Source organism: Loxodonta africana, chromosome 5, assembly GCF_030014295.1.
Source record: "Loxodonta africana isolate mLoxAfr1 chromosome 5, mLoxAfr1.hap2, whole genome shotgun sequence".
In the NCBI taxonomy this organism is placed as follows: domain Eukaryota; kingdom Metazoa; phylum Chordata; class Mammalia; order Proboscidea; family Elephantidae; genus Loxodonta; species Loxodonta africana.
The window spans coordinates 51,884,420-51,906,794 of NC_087346.1; the positions used below are offsets into that span (position 1 = coordinate 51,884,420).

The 22,375-nt window shown below is 41.6% G+C and overlaps 1 protein-coding gene across 1 annotated transcript in view; it reads left to right on the forward strand.

Annotated features, from left to right (window-relative positions):
• The window catches only part of LOC135231487 (all-trans-retinol dehydrogenase [NAD(+)] ADH4-like), a 51,574-nt gene that overhangs the window by 23,541 nt on the left and 5,658 nt on the right, over window positions 1–22,375 (forward strand). Inside the window, 1 exon segment of the mRNA XM_064286304.1 lies at window positions 18,065–18,465. Within this exon segment, the coding sequence (XP_064142374.1) occupies window positions 18,065–18,465 (401 nt within the window).

A 22,375-nucleotide genomic window follows, 5' to 3' on the forward strand; every position in this document is an offset into this window, starting at 1 on the left:
AGCCGGAATCAACTCGACAGCAGTGGGTTTGGGTTTATTGGATTGTTTACCCCTTGAGGCAAGCACTGTCTCTTCTTCTCTGTGATAACCCCAGAGTCTAGCACTACGTGCTATGTACCATGTGCTAGTACACTGTGCCTGGCACATAGTAGGAGGTTGATAATTTTTCAGTGAATGAAAGAATACAACTGGCTGTACACGTACATGTACATGGTGAGGCCTGGTCCTCTGCTTTGCAATCCGGAAATTCCTTTTTATCACGTTACCCAATGTTATTCAAATAAGAGGCTGATCTAGTATCTAGAATATCAAGGTATAATTTTTTTGATTGAGAATTTATCTGCCCTGCAGACAGGAATGCTACTCTCGGTTCTTAGCATAAGATCTCCCCTAAATATTCATTCATTCATATATTCATTCATAAAAATTTTAAATTGTATGGTAAACCAAACCACCATTTGAACGTCCTGGAGGAAGTGTGTTGTGTTAACAGCCTGATGTGCCCATGGCAGTCAAGGCACGTTCTCCCCTAGACGGCACTGGATACTCAGGTGAGGATTATTGCTCTTTGGTTCCCTCTTCTGGCCTCCATGCACATTATTCCCTTTTACTACAGTCCTTTTCATCGAGGACATGAATCAACACCAGGGATTCAGCTACAGTGTTCTTTTCAGTCCAGTCGAAGTTAACTTAAATGCCCAGGAACTGTTCTTCCTGCTGCTGAGGAAGAGTCTCTACTGATAAACCACTGGGTGAGATGATCAGAGAAGAGAAATGAACTTGACAGGAAGAATCTAAGGAGAGTGAAGTATCAGTAATTCAATCCAAAAAGCAGCAGCCTTAATAAAGTTTAATTCACTTCTGGGAAGAAGAGTGAAGCAACAACTCTGTCATATAGCACAAGCTACAGAGTCTACTTAAAGTAAAAGCAAAGAGTTTTATTGAGGAATAAATTTTTTTTAATTTGCAAATTGAGAAAACACAGAGTTGAGGATGTTCTCAACACAGTGTTCCACTGTCTCTATCGAGTTAGAGGTTTTTATACACAGAGAAACAAAGAAAAGGCAGGGGGAGCTATGGTTGAATGTAGATAAAGATCAGCTTCACTCTGAAGTCCTTCAAAACGTCAAGGTTGGCCATCCGGTTGTGGGGGGAGTGAGCCAGCTGGTTTAGTTATTCTTGATGGTGGAATTCTGGTCACCTACAAGTTGGAATCGACTTGACAGCAACGGGTTTGGTTTTATTTATTCCTGATTGTAAGGAGCCCTGGTGGCACAGTGATTAAGTGTTCAGCTGCTAATATTAACCAAAAGGTTTGTGGTTTGAACCCACCAGCCTCTCCATGGGAGAAAGATGTGGCAGTCTGCTTCTTTAAAGATTTACAGCTTTGGAAACCCTATGTGGCAGTTCTATTCTATCTTATAGGGTCATTATGAGCAGAATTGACTTGACAGCAATGGGGTTGTGGGTATTCATGATTGTAGTCGGTTCTGGGAACAAACTGTTTACATAGTCTTCTTAAATGGTTTACATCCTGACCAGTTTGGTTAGTTAGGAACATTTTCTTCCTGAGAATAATCATTTACATCTTGACATACTCACCCTAAACGATTTTACGCCCTGATCTTTTGTTTTCTGGGAATGCATGTTGGCCCCATCATTTTGTTTGCTGAGAGTGGTTAAAGTTCCCTCATTCTTTTTTTTTTTTAATAATTTTTATTGTGCTTTAAGTGAAACTTTACAAATAAAGTCAGTCTCTCACACAAAAACCCATATACACCTTGCTACACGCTCCCAATTACTCTCCCCCTAACAAGACAGCCTGCTCTCTCCCTCCACTCTCTTTTTTCATGTCCTTTTCGCCAGCTTCTAACCCCCTCCACTCGCTCATCTCCCCGTCCAGGCAGGAGATGCCAACATAGTCTCAAGTGTCCACCTGATCCAAGAAGCTCACTCCTCACCAGCATCCCTCTCCAATCCATTATCCAGTCCAATCCATGTCTGAAGAGTTGGCTTCCAGAATGGTTCCTGTCCTGGGCCAACAGAAGGTCTGGGGGCCATGACCACCGGGATCCTTCCAGTCTCAGTCAGACCATTAAGTCTGGTCTTGTGAGAATTTGGGGTCTGCATCCCACTGGTGTCCTGCTCCCTCAGTGGTTCTCTGTTGTGTTCCCTGTCAGGGCAGTCATCAGTTGTAGCCAGGCACCATCTAGTTCTTCTGGTCTCAGGATGATGTAGTCGCTGGTTCATGTGGCCCTTTCTGTCTCTTGGGCTCATAATCACCTGTGTCCTTGGTGTTCTTCATTCTCCTTTGATCCAGGTAGGTCAAGACCAATTGGTGCATCTTAGATGGCTACTTGCTAGCATTTAAGACCCCAGATGCCACACTTCAAGGTGGGATGCAGAATGTTTTCTTAATAGATTTTATTATGCCAATTGACTTAGATGTCCCCTGACACCATGGTCCCCAGACCCCTGCACCTCCTACGCTGGCCTTCAAAGCATTCAGTTTATTCAGGAAAGTTCTTTGCTTTTGGTTTAATCTAATTGTGCTGACCTCCCCTGTACTGTGTGCTGTCTTTCCCTTCACCTAAAGTAGTTCTTATCTACTATCTAATTAGTGAGTACTCCTCTCCCACTCTCCCTCCCTCCCCCCTCTCGTAACCACAAGAGAATGTGTTCTCAGTTTATACTCTTTCTCAAGTTCTTATAATAGCGGTCTTATACAATACTTGTCCTTTTGCAACTGACTAATTTCACTCAGCATAATGCCTTCCAGATTCCTCCATGTTATGAAATGTTAGATTCCTCACTGTTCTTTATCGATACGTAGTATCCCATTGTGTGAATATACCATAATTTATTTATCCATTCATCCATTGATGGGCACCTTGGTTGCTTCCATCTTTTTGCTATTGCAAACAGTGCTACCATAAAAAATGGGTGTAGATATATCTGTTCGTGTAAAGGCTCTTATTTCTCTAGGATGTATTCCAAGGAGTGGGATCACTGGATCCTATGGCAGTTCTATTTCTAGCTTTTTAAGGAAGCGCCAAATCCATTTCCAAAGTGCTTGTACCATTTGACATTCCCACCAGTAGTGTATAAGTCTTCCAATCTCTCCACAGCCTCTCCAACATTTATTATTTTGTGGTTTTTGCATTAATGCCAGCCTTGTAGGAGTGAGATGGAATCTCATTGCAGTTTTGATCTGCATTTCTCTAATGGCTAATGATTGTGAGCATTTCCTCATGTATCTGTTAGCTACCTGAATGTCTTCTTTAGTCAAGTGTCTATTCATATCTTTTGTCCATTTTTTAATTAGGTTATTTGTCTTTTTGCAGTTGAGTTTTTGCAATATTATGTAGATTTTAGAGATCAGGCACTGATCAGAAATGTCATAGCTAAAAACTTTTTTCCCAGTCTGTAGGTAGTCTTTTTACTCTTTTGGTGAAGTCTTTGGATGAACATAAGTGTTTGATTTTTAGGAGCTCCCAGTTATCTAGTTATTCTTCTACGTTCTTTATAATGTTTTCTGTACTGTTTATGCCATGTATGAGGGCTCCTAACACTGTCCCTATTTTTTCTTCCATGATCTTTATCGCTTTAGATTTTATATTTAGGTCTTTGATCCATTTTGAGTTAGTTTTTGTGCATGGAGTGAGGTATGGGTCTTGTCTCATTTTTTTGCAGATGGATATCTAGTTATGCCAGCACCATTTGTTAAAAAGACTGTTTTTTCCCCATTTAACTGTTTTGGGGCCTTTGTCAAATATCAGCTGCTCACATGTGGATGGATTTATGTCTGGATTCTTAATTCTGTTCCATTGGTCCATGTATCTGTTGCTGTACCAGTACCAGGCTGTTTTGACTACTGTGACGGTATAATAGGTTCTAAAATCAGGTAACGTAAGGCCTCGTACTTTGTTCTTCGTTTTCAGTAATGCCTTATTTATCCGGGGCCTCTTTCCCTTCCATATGAAGTTGGTGACTTGTTTCTCCATCTCATTAAAGAATGTCTTTGGCTGGATTGGACCAAAAGCAAAGATGTTTCCGGGATAAACTGAATGCTTCAAAGGTCAGCGGAGCAAGGGCGGGGGTTTAGGGACCATGGTTTAAGGGGACTTCTAAGTCAATTGGCAAAATAATTCTATTATGAAAACATTCTGCATCCCACTTTGAAATGTGGCGTCTGGGGTCTTAAATGCTAACAAGCGGCCATCTAAGATGCATCAATTGGTCTCAACCCACCTGGATCAAAGGAGAATGAAGAACACCAAGGTCACACGATAACTAAGAGCCCAAGAGACAGAAAGGGCCACATGAACCAGAGACCTACATCATCCTGAGACCAGAAGAACTAGTTGGTGCCCGGCCACAACTGATGACTGCCCTGACAGGGAGCACAACAGAGAACCCCTGAGGGAGCAGGAGATCAGTGGGATGCAGACCCCAAATTCTCACAAGTAGACCATACTTAATGGTCTGACTGAGACTAGAGGAATCCCGGCGGTCATGGTCCCCAAACCTTCTGTTGGCCCAGGACAGGAACCATTCCCGAAGACAACTCATCAGATATGAAAGGGACTGGACAGTGGGTAGGAGAGAGATGCTGATGAAGAGTGAGCTAATTATATCAGGTGGACACTTGAGACTGTGTTGGCATCTCCTGTCTGGAGGGGGGATGGGAGGATAGAGAGAGTTGGAAGCTGAAAAAATTGTCACGAAAGGAGAGACTGGAAGGGCTGACTCATTAGGGGGAGAGCAAGTGGGAGTACGGAGTAAGGTGTATATAAACTTATATGTGACACTCTGACTTGATTTGTAAACGTTCACTTGAAGCTCAATAAGAGTTAATAAAAAAAAAAAAAAAGAATGTCATTGGGATTTGGTTCGGAATTGCATTAAATGTATACATCGCTTTTCGTAGAATAGACATTTTTATAATGTTAAGTCTTCCTATCCATGAGCAAGGTATGTTCTTCCACTTATGTAAGTCTCTTTTGGTTTCTTGCAGAAGCGTACTGTAGTTTTCTTTGTATAAGTTTTTACATCTCTGCTAAGATTTATTCCTAAGTATTTTATCTTCTCTCTTTTTTTTTTGTTTATTTTATCTTCTTGGGGGCTACTGTAAACGGCATTGATTTGGTGATTTCCTCCTCGATGTTCTTTTTGTTGGTGTAGAGGAATCCAACTGAGTTTTGTATGTTTATCTTGTATCCCGGTACTCTGCTGAACTCTTCTATTAGTTTCAGTAGTTTTCTGGAGGATTCCTTAGGGTTTTCTGTGTATAAGATCATGTCATCTGCAAATAGAGATACTTTGACTTCTTTCTTGCCAATCTGGGTGCCCTATATTTCTTTATCTAGCCTAATTGCTCTGGCTAGGACTTCCAGCACAATGTTGAATAAGAGTGGTGATAAAGGGCATCCTTGTCTGGCTCCCGATCTCAACGGGAATGTTTTCAGGCTCTCTCCATTTAGGGTGATGTTGGCTGTTGGCTTTGTATAAATGCCCTTAAATATATTGAGAAATTTCCCTTTATTCCTATTTTGCTGAGAGTTTTTACCATGAATGGGTGTTGAACTTTGTCAAATGCCTTTTCTGCAACAATTGATAAAATCTTGGGATTCTTGTCTTTTGTTTTATTTATGTGGTGGATTACATTAATTGTTTTTCTACTGTTGAACCATCCCTGCATACCTGGCATGAATCCCACTTGGTCATGGTGAATTATTTTTTTGATACGTTGTTGAATTCTATTGGCTAGAACTTTGTTGAGGATTTTTGCATCTACATTCATGAGGGATATAGGTCTATAATTTTCTTTTCTTGTGGAGTCTTTACCTGGTTTTGGTATCAGGGATATGGTGGCTTCATAGAATGAATTTGGTAGTTTTCCATCCTCTGAAATACCTTTAGTAGTAGTGGTGTTAACGCTTCTCTGAAAGTTTGGTAGAACTCTGCAGTGAAGCCATCCGGACCAGGGCTTTTTTCTGTTGGGAGTTTTTTGGTTACCTTTTCAATCTCCTCTTTTGTTATGGGTCTATTTAGTTGTTCTACCTCTGTTTGTGTAAGTTTAGGTAGGCTGTGTTTTCTAGGAATTCATCCATTTCTTCTAGGTTTTCAAATTTATTAGAGTATAATTTTTCATAGTAATCTGATATGATTCTTTTAATTTCAGTTGGATCTGTTGTAATATCGCCCATCTCATTCATTATACCAGTCATTTGCTTCCTCTCCTGTTTTTCTTTTGTCAGTTTAGTCAATGGTTTATCAATTTTGTTGATTTTTTCAAAGAATCAGCTTTTGGTCTTGTTAATTCTTTCAATCGTTTTTCTGTTTTCTACTTCATTTGGTTCTGCTCTAATTTTTACTATTTGTTTTCTTCTGGTGGCTGAGGGTTTCTTTTGTTGCTCTCTTTCTATTTGTTCAAGTTGTAGGGATAGTTCTTTGATTTTGGCCCTTTCTTCTTTTTGGATGTGTGCATTTATTGATATAAATTGGCCTCTGAGCACCGCTTTTGCTGTGTCCCAAAGGTTCTGATAGGAAGTGTTTTCATTCTCATTGGATTCTCGGAATTTCTTTATTCCATCCTTAATGTCTTCTATAATCCAGTCTTTTTTGAGCAGGGTATTGTTCAGTTTCCAAGTGTTTGATTTCTTTTCCCTGCTTTTCCTGTTATTGATTTCCACTTTTATGGCCTTATGGTCAGAGAAGATGCTTTGTAATATTTCAATGTTTTGGATTCTGCTAAGGCTTGCTTTATGACCTAATATGTGGTCTATTCTAGAGAATGTTCCATGTGCACTAGAAAAGAAAGTATAGTTGGTTGCTGTTGGGTGGAGTGTTCTGTATATGTCTGTGAGGTCAATTTGGTTGACTGTGGCATTTAGATCTTCCCTGTCTTTATTGAGTTTCTTTCTGGATGTCCTGTCCTTCACGGAAGGTAGTGTGTTGAAGCCTCCTACTATTATTGTGGAGCTGTCTATCTCCCTTTTCAATGCTGATGGAGTTTATTTTATGTATCTTGCAGCCCTGTCATTGGGTGCATAAATATTTAATATGGTTATATTTTCTTGGTGTATTGTCCCTTTAATCATTCTATAGTGTCCTTCCTTATCCTTTCTGATGTATTGAACTTTAAAGTTTATTTTGTGAGAAATTAATATTGCCACTCCTGCTCTTTTTTGATTGTTGTTTGCTTGATATATTTTTTCCCATCCTTTGAGTTTTAGTTTGTTTATGTCTCTAAGTCTAAGGTGTGTCTCTTGTAGGTAGCATATAGACAGATCTTATTTTTTAATCCATTCTGCCACTCTCTGTCTCTTTATTGGTGCCCTTAGTCCATTTACATTCAGGGTAATTATGGATGGCATGAATTTAGTGCTATCATTTTGATGTCTTTTTTTGTGTGTCGACAGCTTCTTTTTCCCACTTGATTTTATGTGCTGAGTAGATTTCCTTTATATGTTGTCCTTTGCTCATATTTGTTGTTGATTTTGTTTCTGCTGAGTCTGTATTTTTCCCTTGTATTTTATTTTGATGAGTAGGATAGTTTGTCCCCTTTGTGGTTACCTTATTATTTACCTTTATTTTTCTAAATTTATACCTAACTTTTATTTCTTTGTATCGCCGTATCTTCCTCTCCATATGGAAGGTGTATGATTACATTTCTTAGTCGCTCTTTATTATTTTAATGTTGTCTTATTTTATATAATAACATCACCGTTACCCTGTGTTGGGTTTTTTGTTTTTTTTTTTTAGTAATTTTTATTGTGTTTTAAGTGAAAGTTTACAAATCAAGTCAGTCTGTTACATATAAATTTATATACACCTTACTACATACTCCCATTTACTCTCCCGCTAATGAGTCAGCCTACTCCCTCCTTCCAGTCTCTCCTTTCGTGACAATTTTGCCAGTTTCTAATCCTCTCTACCCTCCCATCTCCCCTCTAGACAGGAGATGCCAACACAGTCTCAAATGTCTACCCGATACAAGTAGCTCACACTTCATCAGCATCTCTCTCCTACCCATTGTCCAGTCCCTTCCATGTCTGATGAGTTGTCTTCGGGAATGGTTCCTGTCCTGGGCCAACAGAAGGTTTGGGGACCATGACCACCAGGATTCTTCTAGTCTCAGTCAGACCATTAAGTCTGGTCTTTTTATGAGAATTTGGGGTTTGCATCCCACTGTTCTCCTGCTCCCTCAGGGGTTCTCTGTTGTGCTCCCTGTCAGGGCAGTCATCGGTTGTGGCCGGGCACCATCTAGTTCTTCTGGTCTCAGGATGTAAGTCTCTAGTTCATGTGGCCCTTTCTGTCTCTTGGGCTCATAATTATCTTGTGACCTTGGTGTTCTTCATTCTCCTTTGATCCAGGTGGGTTGAGATCAATTGATGCATCTTAGATGGCCACTTGTTAGCATTTAAGCCTCCAGATGCCACACTTCAACGTGGGATGCAGAATGTTTTCTTAATAGAATTTATTTTGCCAATTGACTTAGAAGTCCCCTTAAGCCATATTTCCCAAACCCCCGCCCTTGCTCCGCTGACCTTTGAAGCATTCAGTTTATCCCGGAAACTTCTTTGGTTTTGGTCCAGTCCAGTTGAGCTGACCTTCCCTGTATTGAGTATTGTCCTTCCCTTCACCTAAAGTAGTTCTTATCTACTATCTAATCAGTAAATAACCCTCTCCCACCCTCCCTCCCTCCCCCCTCTCATAACCACAAGAGAATGTGTTCTTCTCAGTTTGTACTATTTCTCAAGATCTTATAATAGTGGTCTTATACAATATTTGTCCTTTTGCATCTGACTAATTTCACTCAGCATAATGCCTTCCAGGTTCCTCCATGTTATGAAATGTTTCACAGATTCGTCACTGTTCTTTATCAATGCGTAGTATTCCATTGTGTGAATATACCATAATTTATTTAACTATTCATCCATTGATGGACACCTTGGTTGCTTCCAGCTTTTTGCTATTGTAAACAGACCTGCAATAAACATGGGTGTACATATATCTGTTCGTGTAAAGGCTCTTATTTCTCTAGGGTATATTCCGAGGAGTGGGATTTCTGGGTTGCATGGTAGTCGTATTTCTAACTTTTTAAGAAAATGCCAGATAGATTTCCGGAGTGGTTGTACCATTTTACATTCCCACCAGCAGTGTATAAGAGTTCCAATCTCTCCGCAGCCTCTCCAACATTTATTATTTTGTGTTTTTTGGATTAATGCCAGCCTTGTAGGAGTGAGATAGAATCTCATCATAGTTTAATTTGCATTTTTCTAATGGCTAATGATCGAGAGCATTTTCTCATGTATCTGTTAGCTGCCTGAATATCTTCTTTAGTGAATCACGTGTTCATATCCTTTGCCCAATTTTTGATTGGGTTGTTTGTCTTTTTGTGGTTCAGTTTTAATAGAATCATATAGATTCTTGCCTTTTTTTTTTTTTTTTTTTTTTTGGATTTCCCTGTCTGGGTTGACTTCTGGTTGCTCTGCCCAGTGTTCTAGTCTTGGGTCGATACCTGATATTATTGATTTTCTAACCAAAGAACTCCCTTTAGTATTTCTTGTAGTTTTGGTTTGGTTTTTACGAATTCCCTCAACTTGTGTTTATCTGGAAATGTCTTAATTTCACCTTCATGTTTAAGAGACAGTTTTGCTGGATATATGATTCTTGGCAGGCAATTTTTTTCCTTCAATTTTTTAAACATGTCATCCCATTGCCGTCTTGCCTGCATGGTTTCTGCCGAGTAGTCCAAGCTTATTCTTATTGGCTCTCCCTTGTAGGTGACTTTTCTTTTATCCCTTGCTGCTCTTATAATTGTCTCCTTATCTTTTGTTTTGGCAAGCTTGATCATTATATGTTTTGGTGACTTTCTTTTAAGATCTACCTTATGTGGAGTTCAATGAGCATCTTGGATAGATATCTTCTCATCTTTCACAATATCAGGGAAGTTTTCTGCCAACAAATCCTCAACAATTTTCTCTGTATTTTCCGTTATCCTTCCCTGTTCTGGTACTCCAGTCACTCATAGGTTATTTCTCTTGATAGAGTCCCACTTGATTCTTAAGGTTTCTTCATTTTAATTCTTTTATCTGATTTTTCTTCAAATATATTAGTGCCAAGTGATTTATCTTCGAGTTCAGAAATTCTAGCTTCTACTTGCTCAGTTCTGCTCCTCTGACTTTCTATTGTTATCTAATTCTGTAATTTTATTGTTAATCTTCTGAATTTCTGATTGCTCTCTGTCTATGGATTTTTCCGGCTTATTAAACTTTTCATTATGTTCCTGAATAATCTTTCTGAGTTCTTCAGTTGCTTTATCTGTGTGTTCCTTGGCTTGTTCTGCATATTGCCTCATTTCCTTCCTGATATCTTGAAGGGTTCTGTATATTAAACTTTTGTATTCTGCCTCTGGTAATTCCAGGAATGCACTTTCATCGAAAAGATCCCTGGATTCTTCGTTTTGAGAGCCTGTTGAGGTGATCATGGCCTGCTTCTTTATGTGACTTGATATCGATTGCTGTCTCTGAGCCATCTATAAGTTATTGTATTGGTTTATGCTTGCTTACTGTGTCGTAGCTGCTTACTTTGTGTTGTTTTGGTATACCCCTATGGGTTGCTTGAGTGAGCTAGCTTGATTATTTTCACCTTTGGAGCTCTGGTGTCCTGTCCCCAGCTGGCTAGAGCTGTTATCTGGTATATCAGTCTAGGAGTCCATTCAGTTTTCTTGTACCAATTCAGCTCAGGTTTCCAGGTAGCTGGTCATGAAGTGTGTGGTACAGGCTCTGTCCTACAGTCTTAGATGGGCAGTGGTGATTGGCGTATATACCAGTATCTGATTGCAGCAGGGGGTCACGCTCTGAACAAGGCAGGGGGCTCAGAACTGACCCCCAAGTGTCTCTGAGGAAAACATGTCTCTGTTACCTAGAGCATGCTGGTGAGTGGGCTCTGCAGGGGGGCCATAGGCACTCAAAGATTTTGTTGTAAGGACTGGGAGGTACCAGTTATCCCTGGGCCCCTGTCACAGGTGGCTGGGTGACCCAAGTGGAGCCACCAGTCCTTAGGTCCCTCTTGTGAGTAGGTGAGGACCTTGTTTAATAGGCAAAGCAATGTCAAATGTCAAACACCCACCTCTCCACTGCACCACTAAAATGGTTGGAGTTTGCCAACAAGGAACTATTCTCCCGAAACAGGCCCACACAGGTCCATGCAGAAGGGAAAGGTGCTCGAGGTCCATGGACGGTTTATGGCTGGACAGGAGCCGTTTCTGTCCTGAGCTCCCCCAGTTAATGGCACTAACAAATTATCTTTTCCCCCCAGTTGGAAATTTTTTCCTTCCCCAAGGCTGGGAGGACGGCTCCAGGTGCTCACCAGGGTCTATCTCAGGCCTAGGGATTCAGCCGCTGAAGCTGGGTTGGGGGTGTGGGTGGCGCGGTATAATATACGCAAGTACTTATCTTTTGCTGAGAGCACCCTTCTGCTCAGGTTCCGGAGGTGTGAGTGGGCTGTGTGGCTGGCTGCTTCTCCCTGTGGAAACTGCGGCTGAATGCTAGGACCAGCCCACCACCACTGCCGCAGCCGCTCCAGGAATGCTGCCTGAGGGGTCCCCATGATTCAGGTCCGGCAACTCCTCTCCGCTTCTGAATGGTCTCTTCCTTCCCCTGCCCCTCAGTTCATTGTCTAAGCTTGCCTTTGATGCTCAGGGCTCCCAGCTTGTCACAAACATACTCGTCTCACTTGTTTTTTCAGGTCTTTGTTGTAAAAAGGGCTCGACCGAAGCGTCTGTCTATTCCGCCAACTTCCCCTCATTCTCTTTAAAAAGTTATTTATCTACTGGTTTCAGCAAAGCACAAAAGTTACAGAAATAACAGGCTGTAGTTTTAAAGCAGAGCCCATACTAAAAATCAAAATGGAATCTGGCTTTGGAAGAGAATAGCTCTTTCCTATTAATCAGGAGCCTCAATTATTAATTTTAGATGCTCTTACTCAACTCAGTATAATAATCAGGGGGTAAAATTATCGGAGGAGTCCCTGGGTGGCACAAATGTTCAAATGCTTGACTACTAGCTAAAAGGTTGGGGTTCAAACCCTCCCAGAGGCACCTTGGAAGACAGGCCTGGCAACCTCCTTCCATAAAGATTATAGGTAAGAAAACCCTACGGAAAAGTTCTTTCTGCACATAACAGGGTCACTATGAGCTGCAATTGATTCTACAACAACTAATAACAACAACATAATTATTAGGGACCTCCAAGCATCACCAAAACTCCTCATTCTTTTTAGTCTGCTTGTACTTTTGCTTCCAAATGAATCACATTTCGCAGAGATTGTTGGAAGCATGAAAACATCCAGCAACACTGGGGTCTATGGATAGATAACCATCTATTGTGTGTAGCCCTATGTATTGGTTTTCTAGGGCCATTACCACAAAGTGGGTGGTTTAAAACAAAAATTTATTTTCTCACAGTTCTAGAGGCTAGTAATCCAAATTCATGGTGTCTGTCAGTAGGGCTGTGTTCTCTCTGAAGGCTCTAGAGGAAGATCCTTTCTTATGTCTTCCAGCTTCTGATAGCCCCAGGCATTCCTTGCCTTGGGGTAGCATAACTCCAATCTCTGCCTCCATCTTCACATGGCCATTTTCCATCTATGGCTCTGTGTGTCTCTTCTTTTTTTATAAGGACACCAGTCCTATTGGGCTAGGGCCCAGCCTACTCCAGTATGACCTCATGTTAACTAACTAAATCTGCAAATGCTATTTCCAAATAAAGTCACATTCACAGGTATGTGGGGGTTAGGACTTGAACATATCTTTTTGAAGGGAAGACAATTTCACTCATAACACCCTACTTGCAAACTGTGTGGATACTTTATCCCGCTGCCATCAAGTCAACTCTGACTCAGCAACCCTACACAACGGAGTAGAGCCTCCCATACAGTTTCCAAGGCCATAAATCTTTACAGAAGCAGGCTGCCACATCTTTGTCCTGCAGAGTGGCTCTTGGGTTCAAACTCACAACCATTTGGTTAGCAGCTGAGTGCTTGATCACTGTACCACCAGGGCTCCTGGGGATACTTTATAGTGTCCCCCTACGTACTACATACAAAAGCACTTTTACACACAGAGTATAGTTGTATAATACAATTAGTGCAGTGCCTTCATTTTATACACTGTTATGAGCTGGCTGAGAATCCAACTACTATGTACAGGCTGCAGTGGGGGATTGCACTTCTTCCATAGAGATTGAGGCAAATTTTTTATAACCCAGCCTCTGGAGAAATATATTTGGGAATATGCTAAACATATGCCACGATATTATAATAAATAGGCCATAGTGTAATTAGAACAGTGTATGGATTGAATTGTGTCCTCCCCCCAAAATGTGTCATAAATCCTGACTTTCATGCCTGTATCTATAATCCCATTTGGTAATGAGTTGTCTCTTATATTAATGAGGCAGGATTAGTATAGGGTGTGTCTTGAGTCAACTTCTTACAAGACATAAAAGGAGCAAGCAGAGATGGGGGAAAATAGACACCAAGCCACATGGAGCTCTCCAAAGAACCAGGAAACAGAAGCTGAAGAGACAAGTACCTTCCCCCTGAGTCGACAGAGAGAGAAAACCTTCCCCTGGGGCCAGTGCCCTGAATTCGGGCTTCTAGGCCCCTAAACTGTGAGAAAATAAATTTCTGTTGGTTAAAGCCATCCACTTGTGGTATTTCTGCTACAGCAGCACCAGATAACTAAGACAAACAGTATACTTAATATTTGAAAAATATATTTTTTATTTCCCCTGAGTAGCAACAGTCAGTTAATGCATGTCTAATATCAGGGTCATGCATGAACTAAAGAGATGTACATTCTCTCTGTTCTTTCATAATTTTGTTTCCAATTTAGAATATGTCGACACTTCCCTTGGGCTTACAGCCCCTCCTGTGGAGCAGGTACAGTGGCCTAGATGCTCACAGCCCCTCCCCTAGAGCAGGAACAGAAGTCTAGGTGTTCACAGCCCCTCCCCCAGATTTTCTTTCCCTTTTGTTTGTGCTTTAATCCTAGTAGTTTCCCATCATCATTAGAAAATATCAATTGAGCATCTGTCTCTGTAGTATTTTTCTGCCACTATACTATATTCCAATTACAGCATCTTTCCTTACTATCCTGTATATTAAATTTCCATTTAATTCAAGGCAACAAAAGACTCCTTGATAGCAATGTGGAAGGTAAAAAGTCTCTGCCTTCAAAGAATTCACAGTCTGTTAAAGAAACATATGCACACGCGTGCACACACACGTTATACAATCATTCAAAAGCCAAACCTACTGCAATCAAGTTGATTTTGACTCATGGTGACCCAATATGTGCAGAGTAGAACTGCACTCCATAGATGTTTCAAGGCTGTGACCTTTCAAAAGCCAATCACCAGGCCTCTCTTCTGAGGTGGGTTTGATCCACCAACCTTTCAGTCAGTAGTTGAACACTTAACCATTCGCACCACCCAGGGACTCCTGTAATCATTCAAGGCAGATTATAAATTGTATGCTATAGGAAAAGCAAAAAAGGAAGGACTGATTTCTGATAGAAGAATCAAGACAATTTTCATGGAAAGAATACCATTTAAGTCAGGCTTAGAAATATAGTTTATATTTTAACTGAAAGAAATAAGGTGAAAAGCACATCAGGCTGAGGAACAGCATGAACTAAGGCATGAGGAGAGGAAAGTGCAATAATTTGTTGTGGCTGTAGTACTGGGCATTTCATGAAAACTACAGTGGAAGATAAACAGGGCTCAAGTAATAGAAATCAATCAGAGCTGGGTAAAGAAATTTTTACTTAAATCCATTTAAAGGAATCGATGATTTGGGGTGATCAAGTGAGTCAATGAACATTTAGAGAAATATTATTGCTCCTTCAAACCCAACTATAACATGAATACAACCAAATCAGGGTAATTAGAAAGAGATGTCAAATTACTTGTGATCAATTTAAAAAGAAGAATCAGCCCTTTAGAATGCGTAGGCTTTCAAATTTTGTTCGGATAACACCAAAGGGAAAAAGAAAAACAAGAGAAGTATTTTCACTTGAATGTGTTCTTCAGGAAATGATAATTCTAATGGCCCTTAAATGATTCTTCAGATTTAGCCAGAGTGACTTGCCCATTTTCACACTGGCAGAGTTCTACTATTGGTTACATTGTATAGTTTTATAACAGACAGCCTTTCCTTTATTTGTTGCAGCCCCCAACTCACTGTTGTTGCTAGCTGCTGTCAAGTCAGCCCCCAACTCATGGACTGGGTCAGGTGCACCTTAGTCCTCAAAGTGACATCTTTGCTTTTTAACACTTCGATTTCCTGACTGCTGTTTTCATGGGCATTGATTGTGGACTGAAGTAAGTGAAATCCTTGACAACATCAATCTTTTTTCCATTTATCGTGATGTTGCTTACTGGTCCAGTTGTGACAATTTTTGTTTTCTTTATGTTGAGGTGTAATCCATACTGAAGGCTGTGGTCTTTGATCTTCATCAGTAAGTGCTTTAAGTCCTCTTCACTTTCAGCACGCAAGATTGTGTCATCTGCATAACACAGGTTGTTAATGAGTCCTCTTCCGATCCTGATGCCATGTTCTTCTTCATACACTCCAGCTTCTCAGATTATTTGCTCAGCATACAGATTGAATAAGTATGGTGAAAGGATACAATCTTGATGCACACCTTTCCTGACTTTAAACCATGCAGTATCCCTTGTTTTGTCCGAATGACTGCCTCTTGGACTATATACAGGTCCCTCATGAGCACAATTAAGTGTTCTGGAATTCCCATTCTTCGCTATGTTATCCATAATTTGTTGATACGCACAGTCAAATGCCTTTGCATAGTCAATAAAACACAGGTAAACGTCTTTCTGGTATCCTCTGCTTTCAGTCAAGATCCATGTGACATCAGCAATGATATCCCTCATTTCACATCTTCTTCTGAACTTCTGGCAGTTCCCTGTCAATGTACTGCTGCAACTGCTTTTGAATGATCTTCTGCAAATTTTACTTGTGTGTGATATTAATGATATTGTTCCATAATTTCTGCATTCTGTTGGATCACCTTTCTTTGGAATGGGCACAAATATGGATCTCTTCCTGTTGGTTGGCCAGGTAGCTGTCTTCCAAATTTCTTTGCATAGGCAACTGAGCACCTCCAACACTGCATCTGTTTGTTGAAACATCTCAACAGGTATTCTGTCAATTCCAGAAGCCTTGTTTTTTGACAGTGCTTTCAGTGCAGTTTGGATTTATTCCTTCAGTACCATCAGTTTTTTATCATATGCTACCTCCTGAAGTGGTTGAATGTTGACCAATTTTTCTGGTATAGTGACTCTGTGAATACACAGAAAACATATCTAAAGACTGCATAAAAGGCTATTTTATTAATTTACTTGAAAGTATTGGAGTTAGTATGAAAACATAACTACAATTTGCAAATATAAAGGTTTCAAAATAAATTATTCAACATAGAGGGACAGAAAGTAAAACTTTGACCAAATTGTGATGATTCCTTATCTAGAAGTTTCTTTAATCTTGAATTTTTCTCATGAAGAAAGTAATAAAAGTTGGAAAAGGTAGAGAAAATAGAAGATGGGGGAGGTTTAATCCATTTTAAGTAGCTCAAATCTGGCCTAATAAACACTGATTAAACTACTGTACGTCAAGCACCATGCCTTTCTTTATCGGCATTTGGGCTGAATTCAGGTTGGAGAAAGGCGGCAGCCTTTGATACTGGGAAAAATCCCACAGTCACCTAGTGCCTCTTAAGTGTGGCCATAAACCAAGCAAGAGATTACACCTTAGAGCTTGTATTTTCTCTTTCAGGCAGGACAATAAGCCAGTGAGAACTGGTTTAAACTAGTTCAAGAGACCTAAACTTAACTTTGGCTCATTAAATGCCTCATATATACTAACTTTCCTGCCCCTAGGAAGAGTTTATCCACCATTTTCTAAACATGCATCCTATGAAGTTGTATGTAACCCCTACTGCATCTGCTTAGCATGATTTAGAATGTTGCTGATGTAATTCACATGACCTCTCTGCTTGTAAGCTCTATAAAAGCAAACTCCCTAAATCTTATCCTTGAATGGTCTTGGAAACATCACCCCTGACTGTTCCTTTCCTTGTGCAACAAAACAAAGCTGCCTTTCTGATCTTCCACCTCAGTCTTTTGTTTATTAACTGTGACTACTCATGCCAAAGAGGACCTGGAGTTTCTGGTGAGCCAGCCAGGAGTCATCTGCTTGGTTCCGGAGGCAGATCAGACCACAGACCAATCCCAACATCTGGTGCCACCAGAAGATTTCTTCTGGAGACCTCAGAGTGGCCCTGAAGGCTGACTTGCCTTGGACCCAACAGTGACTTAGTGGAAGACATGAAATTTGTTTGAGGTGTTTCCTAGGAAGGAGGATCATATAGTCTTGGTTAGTAACAATTTAAATCCTATGTAAAGCCTTAGAAGAACTCAAAGAAGTGAAAGCAATTGGCTGCTGAGGACAGAAAAGGTTTTAGGTGTTTGTTACTTATTTGTTTGATTGCTAGCATTTGGATACGTGGGTAACGCACAAGGAATCCCTGAATGTACTCTGTTAGGGTGCATTCTAAAGAATTGGTCTTACTTTGGGTCAGACCTTATGAAAAAGAAGAAATGATTTTCTTTTGTAACACTTCTTGGCCCCAATACCAACTAGGAGACAGTGAGAAATAGCTCCCAAACAGGTCCTTGCACTATAACTCTATCTTGCAACTTGACCTCTTTTGTACGTGTGAAGGGAAATGGGATGAGAAGATGTATGTTAAAGCTTTTATGGTTTTATACTAAAACAAAAATCTGCAGAAACAGATCTTAGTGCAGAAAAAGGCTGATGAATGAAACCATCAGTCTTGCCCCTGGATCCAGAGGATGACTCCCGTTTCCAACCCTTCCCCCTCCGTATCCTTCTCCAGTTGCAGCCCCTCCACAGACACTGGAACCATGACCCCCTGCTCTGTATCCTCAGTTACCCAGCCCTTCAACCCTGCCAGTGGAATTGCCACCTGATACGTGGACTGGAACAGCTTCTGGGTATCCCAATTCAGCCAACAGGAAAGACTCTGAAAGAGGGGGGCAGGACTCTCAGGGAGGCCATGGTTCTGAGGGTTGTGGTCCCAAATCTGTAAGAAAGCTTGATAGCATGCATCCTTTACATCAAGTCCCAGCCAGAGATGCCAGAATGGTCTGGGTTCAACAGCCCTTTGCAGCCAGTTATCTCTATAACTGGAAAAACAACAGCCCCAGATATAGAGAAAACCCTAAGCAGATACAAGATCTTTTTGCCTCCATCTTCCTCACTCGCAGCTCCACTTGGGCTGAATGCCAGGTGCTGTGTGATGTGCTTTTCACCCCAGAAGAGTACCATATGGTGTTTGAAAAAGCTTGGACTGAGGTAAACAGGCAACATGAGTTATAGGCCATGAACTTGAATGTGGCTGATGCCTTCATTGCCAACCCTGGCTGGGACCCCAACACCACAGCAAGACAAATACACCTTACTTACCACAGAGAATATCTCTTAGAAGACTTAAAGAATGTGGTACCCAAACAGAAAAATTTAATAAAAGTGCACAGAGTTAAACAGAAGTCTAATGAAGACCCCTTCTGGTTTTTGGAGATAATTTATGCTGCTTTCACACAATTCACTGATTTGGATCCTGAGAGCCCTGAGAATGCCTGAATGGTCAATATGATCTTCATAGGGCAAAGTGCTCCCAATATTAGAAGAGAGCTTCAGAAAGTAAAAGGAGATATTGAGTCAAGATTCTCTCAGCTAATGGAACTAGTCTGCCAAACTTACTCTAACTGAGATAAGGAGCAAGAAAAAAAGAAAGTTACAGACCAAAGGTGCCAGGAAGCCCTCCCAGCAGCCACCTTGCAGGCTGGAGGCCCATCCCTAAGAAAAGAAAGAAAAGGAGGGAGGTGGACACCACAAGAGCCAAGAAGGCCCTGCGTCCCTTCAGAAAGAGACCAGTACAGCTGGTGTAAAGAGAAAGGGCATTGGAAATGAGAGTGTCCAAAATACCAAGGAAAGGAACAAAAAAAGAGAGAGGCAACCCAGTGCCTGCTCATGCCACTAGAAGATAAGTCAGACTAAGGTAGACCAGAAGCCAGCCCTTCACCAGAGTGTCTGGTTATAATAAAGAAGAAAAGAAAGCCCATAAAGTTTCTGGTAGATAGGAGAGCAACTCACACCACCACGACTGAAAAAAAGGCAGCCCTGGTAATGGAAAGGACCGCTCCACTAGTCAGTGTGTCAGGAAAAGAAGACCATCCCTCCCCCCACCACCCCTTCTTACAGCCTTTAACCTTCTCTTTACAGGGAAGGTCTCTAACTCACTCCTTCCTATATATGCCAGACTGCCCAGTGCCTTTACGGACCAAGACCTGCTTAGCAAGTTACAGGTACAAATGACCTTTAAAAATGGACAAATGCATATGCAAGTACTGCCCAACTCGGGTTGGAGGCTGCAAATGGCTCTTTTTAAACCAAGCTCAAGTCAAACCACTGACCAACTGCTTGGAGAGAGTCCTCCACTGAGGACTTACAGCCTCAGAAGCTATGGAAACAGTAGTGCCCGGGTCTGGGCAGACAAAACACCTGGGAGGGCTAAGAACATGACACCAGTTATCACTGAACTCTTGCCAGGCACCACCCCACTAAGCTAAAGGAATATCCTATCAGAGTTGAGGCCCACCGAGCCGTTGCAGACACCATCAATAGGTACTGAAAACACGGGACTAAATTGACCCTGCCAGTTGTAGTTCAACACATCCTGCCAGTAAAAAAAAAAAAAAAAAAAAACTTGAGAATATTGCTTCCTGAAGGACCTGAGAGTGGTAAATCAAGTAACCATGACAATTCAGCCAGTGGTTCTAAACCCTTACACCCTGCGCTCCACACCCTCTCCGGCTCTCACTAGGTTCACTGTGTTGGATTTAAAGGATGCATTCTTCTGCATCCCAGTGGAAAACAAAAGCCAAGAAATTTTTGCTTTTGAGTGGGAGGGGCCACTCTCAGAACACAAGCAGCAGCTCTGTTGGGCTGTCCTGCCCAAGGGTTCAAAAACAGCCCCACCTTTTTTGGTGCAGCACTGGCACGAGAATTATGCCAGCTGACTCTTACCAATAGGATTCTGTTACAGTACTTAGATAACTTCCTTATTGCCAGCAAAGATGAGTGTGACTCACTTCAGAATACCATTGAACTTCTTAACATTCTGGGCAATGCTGAGTAGCAAGTACAGAAAGAAAAAGCCCGACCAGTTAGAAGTCACATATTGGAGTTCAAAATTAAAGCCTCCAAACATGAATTGTTACTGGCAAAAAAAAACAAAAAACGCCATCTGCCAACTGGCTGCCTTCTCTACCAGAAAACAGCTAAAAGCCTTCCTAGGGATGGCAGAATTTTGGCACATCTGGATCCCAAACTTTGGGCTCATTGTAAAACCTCTCTAACCAGGCTCTAAAAGGGAAAGAAACAGAGCCCCTAAACTGGACCACTAAGATCAAGACTTCAAAACCTTGAAAGTAAAATTGACAGAAGCTCCCACACTTGGGTTGCCAGACCTAAGTTACCCTTTTAAACTCTTCGTTCATGAATCAGCGAGGATTACAACAGAGGTCTTCACTAAGACTCTGGGGAGCTGGAAGTGACCCATGGCCTATTTTTCAAAGAAGGTGGATGCAGCGACCAAGGGTTGGCCTGCCTGCCTACAGGCAGCAACAGCCACTGTACTTGTCATCAAGGAAGCCAAGAAGCCGACTCTCAGGCAACCCCTAAGGATCAAAGTGCCAAACTCTGTTCTCACCATCCCAGAACAGTGAGAGTCACACTGGATCTCTCAGGGATGGATGGCCAAGTACCAGGCAGTGCTCCTGGATACCTCATGTATCTCGCGCCAGGAAATGGCCTGTCTCAACCCTGCCACTCTCCTACCTTCTCTTCCCCAACAGGAGAAGGCCCATGACTGTTTGAAGACCATATACCAGCATACCAGACCTGAGTGACAGACCTCTGGGGAACTCTGACCTGGAATTGTATACCAGTGGAAGCAGCTTTGTTGAAAATAGAGAAAGAAATGCAGTTGTAATGCTGGACAAGACATTGGAGTCAGGGGGCCCTCCCTCCCAGAACCTCAGAGCAGAAGACTGCATGCACGTGACTCTACAAGAACAAGACGGTCACAATTTACACGAACTCTAAAACATTTTTGGAGTACTTCATGCCCATGGAGTCATCTGGAAAGAAAGGGGGTGCCTCACTGCCACCAGAAAAGACATGAAGCATTCACAAGAAATCATTCACCTCCTTCAAGCCATCCTCCTCCCTGCACAAGCCGGCGTAGTGCACTGCCAAGGGCACCAAAAAAGAAATACCACTGTAGCAAAAGGCAATCGAAAGACAGATGCCGCGGCCAAAGAAGCTGCCTGGACACAGAAACCAACGGTTATCATTTCACTGATACCCCAGCTACAGCTGTCTCCTACTGACTTAAGACCCTACTATTCCCAACAAGTCAGAGACCTCACTCAAAATGGGAGAGCCATGAAAGATAGATGGCTCTACTCTGAACATGGAAAAAATCTTCATCCCACTGAAATTAGTCATCCTATTCTCCTGAAAGCACATCACTCAACTCATTGTAATAGAGATAGACTTTATGACAGTGCCCTGGGGGGCCCAAAAGTTCTGTCCACCATTGAATCCATTGTAAGAGCCTGCCCCACCTGAGCCAAAAACAATCCAAAGAACACCATCAATGCATATCCAGGCATACAAAGACAAAGGACCATGCCAGAAAAAGGGGCAAATTGATTTTACTGAAATTCCAAGAGCCCCTGAGAACTGTAAATATTTGCTACTGTGTATAGATACTTTCACCAAGTAAATAGAAGCCTTTCCTTGCCAATCATAAAAGGCCACAGAAGTAGTTAAACACCTCATCAATGATGTAATTCCTAAATTTGGACTTCCTCCTTCCATTGGAAGCAACAACGGACCTCATTTTATTGCTCATTTAGTCCAGAGAGTAGCGGAAGCTTTAGACATTAACTGGAACCTACATTCAGTTTGGAGACCACTGTCTACTGGTAAAATAAAAAGAGCAATCAGACCCTAAAAAGACACATAGCTAACCTCTGCCAAGAGACTAAATTGGTCTAGACTAAGACATTGCCCATGGCCCTCTTGAGAGCTAGAGCCACCCCTTGAGGAAAACTAAAAATCAGCCCTTTTGAGCTATCGTATGGGCGCTCCCTCTTGGTTAATCCTAATAAACCTTTTGCAGTCTGTCTCAGCA